Source organism: Monopterus albus, unplaced genomic scaffold (genome assembly GCF_001952655.1).
Source record: "Monopterus albus unplaced genomic scaffold, M_albus_1.0 scaffold174.1, whole genome shotgun sequence".
NCBI classification, from domain to species: Eukaryota; Metazoa; Chordata; class Actinopteri; order Synbranchiformes; family Synbranchidae; genus Monopterus; species Monopterus albus.
This window is the reverse complement of record NW_018128054.1, coordinates 564,455-570,687: the sequence shown is the minus strand read 5'-3', so window position 1 is coordinate 570,687 and position 6,233 is coordinate 564,455. Positions and strand designations below refer to the sequence as shown.

Sequence of the window (6,233 nt, the reverse complement as noted above, 5' to 3'; positions counted from 1 at the left end):
GGCCCCTGGCTGCGCCTAGAAATTCTGTCCATAAAAATAATGAACAGAACCGGTGACAAAGGGCAGCCCTGCCGGAGTCCAACATGCACTGGAAACAAGTCTGACTTACTGCCGGCGATGCGAACCAAGCTCCTGCTCCGGTCGTACAGGGACCGGTCGGCCCTTAGCAACAGTTAACAGAATATCAAGTGAAAAAATACTGCAGTATCTAATTTCACCAGTATCACCCAGCTCTACCAGCCTGAGCAGCAGGCCAATCACCAGCCACGTGCAAGCTCAACCACGACCGCAACCATACCTGGAGAAATGTCCCTGCACAATGCAAACAATGAGAAGCAACGCACACCACATATACAGACTGTACACACCACGTGGCAGCCAAACTGGAAATGTTGTCACCAGGAAAAACAAATTTAAAAATAAGTCATTTTTCTCCTTCAAGTGCGAGTTTCTTTGGAAACACAGTACGCCTCCACCTTGTCTACTCAGTCTCTCAGCTTTTGTCCTACTTTCTTTTGTGCTGATAATGTAAATTCTTTAGTGCAGAGTAACATTATCACCAGGGCCTCACACGTTTTGTCCACTTAATTTTAACCACTGTGGCCTTAGAGACTCAGTGCTACCGTTGCTTATAATTCTTGTGACCTAAAAAGTTATTTCAACATGTAAAATTAAAACACATTTTACCCAGACAGACCACTCTCTTTTTTAGAAAACACACTGGGCATTTGGTGTGTGTGACTTGTTAGCGGTATGCTAGTAACAGCATCACAGATGGAAAAGGCATCAACAAAAGGGTTAGCGCTGGATGCAACACGACAGTATGCGGCTCTACCTCAGTCCATGAACACCAACCCAGATGTCCGGGTCATTTTGGGGCAAAAAATATTACTTTTAACCGTCCAGAATAAGCCAACACGCTGCCGGGCAGCCCAACGCCATCAACAGCCAAACCTTCACCATCACATTCTAAAGACCAAGCTCTCTTCACTGTAGAGATGAACAGATGAAAAACCTCTTCCCAGCTGCCAGTAGATGGTGATATTTTGCTAAAGGCTGAGACGGAGAGAGGTGGAGAACATGAGCCATGCAACATGAAGAGCAGGCAGATTAGCAGAGGGTGAACACATGCAAGAGGAAGAGGAAGAGGGGCAGCCAAAAACATGTGTATGAACACCTGTAGAGTGGAAGGAAGAACAAAGACAGGAAACACAAAATAGGATAAACCGGATGAAACAACAAGATGGCTGTTATAGTACAATACAATCAACACAAACTTCACAAAAAAAATGGATTTTAAACATGTGTGAAGTCTAAATCTACAGGAGAGCCGGTCAACAGGATTTTAGGATATGTACAGGGTGGTGTAATTAAAGTTTTTTTTCAAAATAAAGTGTCTCCTGTAGGTGTAGACTTCAGTGTTAATAATAGACATGAAGACACAGATCTAGCATTTTTAGACAAGTGATGACACTTCATGCCAATGAGACATGAACAGGAAGATTTTTAATACTTAAATAACCTGTTCAAACATGCAGACATGTGACAGTGAGGTTTTCAGTTTGAATAAAGCATTTTGTATGCAAATACTGCTCGTTAGTCAAAACTTTGCATATCCACTGCAGGACACAAGGAGCAAACGCAAGGAGCACTACAGGTCATTTTTAAATCCAGCAAACCAATTTTTATCAGATATAACTTATTATAAGTGCTTTATAACTGCTCTTAATATTTGCTCGGCATTAATCACAATCACTAACCTGTCGTCAGCATTTTGTGATGTATTAGTATTATATCATTTAATAAAACAAGCTTTATAAATAGATGCAAAACCCCAAAAAGAACAATCTATTCTTCTGAATAAATAAAAATGTTTCCAACTCAAGACTTCTCTATCTAACATGGGCATGTTTGTGTCCTGTGCATGGCTCAGTATTAGGGGGTTAGGTTTGCACTGCACAAGCTTCATGCATTTTCCACTGTTACCTCCCTTTCTAGAAGCCTGTGTGTTAGCTGGCACAGCACGGTCACACTCCACTGTGTCAGGCTGTACAGAGAGCAGCAGGTGGGTTGGCTGAGTCTGCAGCAGAGACCAGGACACTGACATGACTCATGGGTTTTAGGTCTATAAGAAAACAAGTGTTATTGAACAAACTGCAGTCTGAGGATCCCCTGTCTGGGGCATAACACCACTTTGATTTTAGAAAGCGCTCATCAGACTTTTTATGACAAGTGAAAAAATGTGGCATGTCTACAAAAATGTCTGATGCGCTTTTATCGTGTGGGAGTGGAAAATATGTTGACCTTTACAATAACTGTCTGGTTTGGATACATGTCTGCAGAAGATAAGATACTTTATACAGGGTTGTTATCTGTGCAACAAAAATCATTGTATGTGATATTCTGTCACTAGAGGAGATCTACAAAGCAAGATTACAAAATAAAGGAGTTAAGATTTTGATAGATCCCTCCCAAGTAGGTTTGAGGAATAACTGAACGAGGGCTGGGATATCGCAAGTTCACCCACATTTCTCCTGTGTCTTAGTAGCAGAGAGCTGTGCCGACCGTCATCTCCAGGGTTAGTGGATGACGTGACGAGGCCAACTGCGAGCAGGTCTTAGCAACAGCGTCTGAGTTCTCTCAGACTACTCAGCCGCTTGTCACACAAAATACAGCGCAAATTACTCTCAGGTCAAAAATATCTCATAGTTATGACTGACAGGAACCTTGTTTTTAAGGTGGTGGTGGGGGGGGGGACTACTTTTCACTTGACATTTTTCCAAAGCATGAAGTTCTGATTTGTTTGTCTAGTCGGTTTGGGAAAAACAAACCAGCTGAAACAATGACCTCTGGGACAGAGGGCTTTTCAGTGGAGACTATTCAACAAACATCCACTCTGCTGAGGGGCAGCTGAACAAACAGCTAATCCTTACAGCAAGTCAGAGGAGAACTTCCCCAAAGGAATCAAAACTCAGCAACAGAGAAAGACGACTATAGTTGTTACTTTAACATGTTTGGAGCAAATATCACTTTCATCCAGTGTGATATTCCCTTTCCCCTGTAGTGGATATGCAGTGTAAATCTGACCAAGGTGAGCACAGAAGGAAAGCAGAGGAGCTGTTACCATCACTAGTGTTAGAGAGCTTGGGTATAAAAGGAGCCTCTGTGTGACCCATCCTGGAGGTCCAACCCCAGGGGGGAGACACAGAGAGGAGGAATGAGTCTGTAGGTGTTTTTCCCATCAGCACAGGTCAGGCCTCTCAATTGAGCAGGGAAGGCACAGGTTGGCCTCCGTTTCCACCTGTTTCTAGGAGCAGGGGCCAACTTTGCTGACTCGGGGCCGAGCACTGCCTTCAATAGAGCCGGCTCATCGAGATACCTGACCAGCTGAAATGTTTGCGTCGAGGGAACATCCTCACATATTCAGCATTCACTTTTTATCCATTATTTCATTGCAGCAAGATTTGAAAATGGGCTCTCTCACTTGGTCTTCTGATTAGTTCAAATAAAGCCTAGCACCAAGGGATCCAAGCTGGTAACACCACGAGTCATGTGTCGCTTCCCAACACCTCACACCGCCCCACATGGTCAAGTTGCAGGTAAACAATGTGTTTTATGCTGCAGTGGAAACACAACTGCGTTGACTCGGGAGCAGCTCAGCACGAGCCCCGGCTCAGAAGGGCTGACCCATGCTGATGGAAAACCCCCATATGTTAAAACAACAAACTATTCTATGTATGAACCTGTTGAAAACAGCCCTGCGGACTTGGGCCTTAATACTGCGCAGCAGTTCCAACTTGAGGAGCCTCTGACACAGGCAATAGGTGCACCTGTTGCAGGCGCACATGCAGTGAAGACGGGAGTGGCTGTGGAAAGACACAAAAACGTGTGTATTCACATTCGTACAAAGACAACACACACCTAACATCACACCAGGAAGAGGCCAAAGCCAGAGGGATAAAAACCTCGGCCATGTCTAAGCACTAGGCTGGATTAACTTCTGAGCTGCAAGCTGCGCTGCTGTGAGTCTGACTTTAACCAAACAAAAACCAGTATAGACACGTTATTGTCTACAATGAACCTTCAGTCTAAAGCTGAAAGAAGAACAAACACAAGGAAACAAAAGGAGGAAAATCACAAAAAAGGACAGTCACAACTAAGGAATTTTTTGAGTGAAAAATAAAAAACAAAATGGAAAAACTCAACTGCTGTTTGTCTAATTTTTGTCTGTGACCACTGCAACCTTTGTTTGACCAATTCCCCACTACATAAACTATAACTAGGTTATGAGCAAGAAGCATTACACCACCACTAGGACAAAAAAGACATTTCTTCTTGAGACCATGGGTCAGTTTCACCAACAGACTGTAGATTGGTCTGTATCATTAGGACAGTCTTAATTTTGGTCTTATATGAATCTAATCCAAGGTAAGACAGTTTCACTAAATTTAAAAGAAGACTGACTTATAGGGTAGGACAGGATTTCTGGCACATCCCACTGAGTGCTAATTAATCTACTCTGAAGTCAAATCTGATCAGGCAGCTTTGACAAGTTAAGATGCCCTGGAGGCTCAGAAAAGACAAGAGATTAACTCTAAAGTTCCAGACAGGGGCTTGCACAACTGCACACAGTTACGCACAGATGCAACTCACAGGAGAGCATATTAGACCACCACTACACATTTCATTTGTTTTGGGTGTAGGCAGCTAGTTCTGGGCACCACACTCCTCGTCTACTGACTGCAGTGGCTCAACCTAGTGAGACCAGCTTGTAGCTTCTCTAGCATTAGGAAGTTTACAAGTTACACAACATATAGACGGCTGCTGGTGTTAATTTTCTGATGATAATGTCACAGCCCGTTTTGACACATACATCCTGGAGACAGATAGAAGTGGAAAGACACTCATAGGAAAAGACCGGCATGGTGGATGAGGATGCACGACTCACAGAGGTGTCAGAGGTTTAATACTCACGGATACATGGCCATGGTGGTGAGCCTAGTGTAGATGTCTTTGTTGGGAGCGTCTGTCGTGTTGCACGTGAACGGCTGGGGTGGGTGCAGCTTGTGCTTACGGCAGAAATCGTGTGGAGAGAGGTTGTAGTGCTGCCGCACTTCGTGCAGGTCTGACTTGGCAGCGATCACCACACACGGCGTCTTGCTGTCGATGAAGTGTTGCTGCCAAACACAACCAGTCAATGTAAGCAGTTAGACGGTACGAAGCAGACCATGTGTGCATCTGATGAGCATCCTTCTGTCTTCTACACACCTTATACACTTTGGCGCAGTATTCAAAAGAGCGTGGATTGTTGACATCATACACCAGACACACCACGTCACAGGACAGGTCGGCCTCCGACAGGAAGTCAAAGTCTGGCGTCACCTCGTGAAGCTTTCAGTGTGCAGACAAGACAGGGAACACAAAGAAACCGAGAGGGTGTTCAGGTGCACGGATTCATGCTGTGCAGAGTACTAATGCCAAAACACTCAGATTATGCAACAGTAAACCACAGAGCAGATGACAACTCACCAACAGGTACTTCTCCTGACCATAAACATAGGTCGTGCTGATGGCAAAGAAGGACTTGTGGTCCTCTCTGATCCGCCTCTGTTGCTGTGGTGGAAAATAAACAAGGTCAAGAGCAAACACCCATGAAGATTATTTACATGGTTATGAGTAAGTCCCCTTTGACCGTGGCTTGCTTGGTTATAGAAGCCAAGTAAAGCACATGCAGCTTTTCTCATCAGTAAACCAGCTTATGGCTGATGTGAACTGACAACAGCTTCGTTAGCATGCCTTGGAACTGACATAGCGTCAATTATTGGACAGTTTACTATCCAAGATGGTTAAGTTTACTTGTATTTTGCATGATTTTGTTGTAGTTTGGGCTGCCTAGGTACAAGCACAACTGCAAAGTCACATGAGCCGCTCTTTCCCCGACATGTCCACCAATAAATGAACAAGACAAATAGCAGGTTTGTTAGGTGGCATGAACAGATGACTTGGTTTCACTGTTTTTTTCCAGCAAGACATCCACATTTCAAATGAAACCAGCCAATGACTTAATGCCTAAATGAGATTTTTCAGCTGTAAGACCAATTTTAAAACCTCAGTTGATGTGATGTAAATGTAAAATGCCATCCAACATTGAAGCAGTCCCACTGAAACTGAGAAAACTACAAGGCTAAAATTACGATGCTTTAAAGGGAATGTAAAAGAACCTGCAGCCATGA

The 6,233-nt window shown here is 43.9% G+C and overlaps 1 protein-coding gene across 2 annotated transcripts in view; it reads right to left on the bottom strand.

Moving 5' to 3' along the window:
• The window catches only part of rhot1a (ras homolog family member T1a), a 24,254-nt gene that overhangs the window by 4,236 nt on the left and 13,785 nt on the right, over positions 1–6,233 (bottom strand). Inside the window, exons 16-20 of one of the 2 annotated variants that reach the window (XM_020616402.1) lie at positions 5,774–5,802; positions 5,530–5,613; positions 5,269–5,391; positions 4,975–5,177; positions 3,744–3,866 (exon numbers count right to left, since the gene is read on the bottom strand). In XM_020616402.1, the coding sequence (XP_020472058.1) occupies positions 3,744–3,866; positions 4,975–5,177; positions 5,269–5,391; positions 5,530–5,613; positions 5,774–5,802 (562 nt within the window). Of the gene's footprint in view, positions 1–3,743; positions 3,867–4,974; positions 5,178–5,268; positions 5,392–5,529; positions 5,619–5,773; positions 5,803–6,233 lie in introns of both variants that reach the window. The other variant, XM_020616403.1, reaches the window with a different exon arrangement.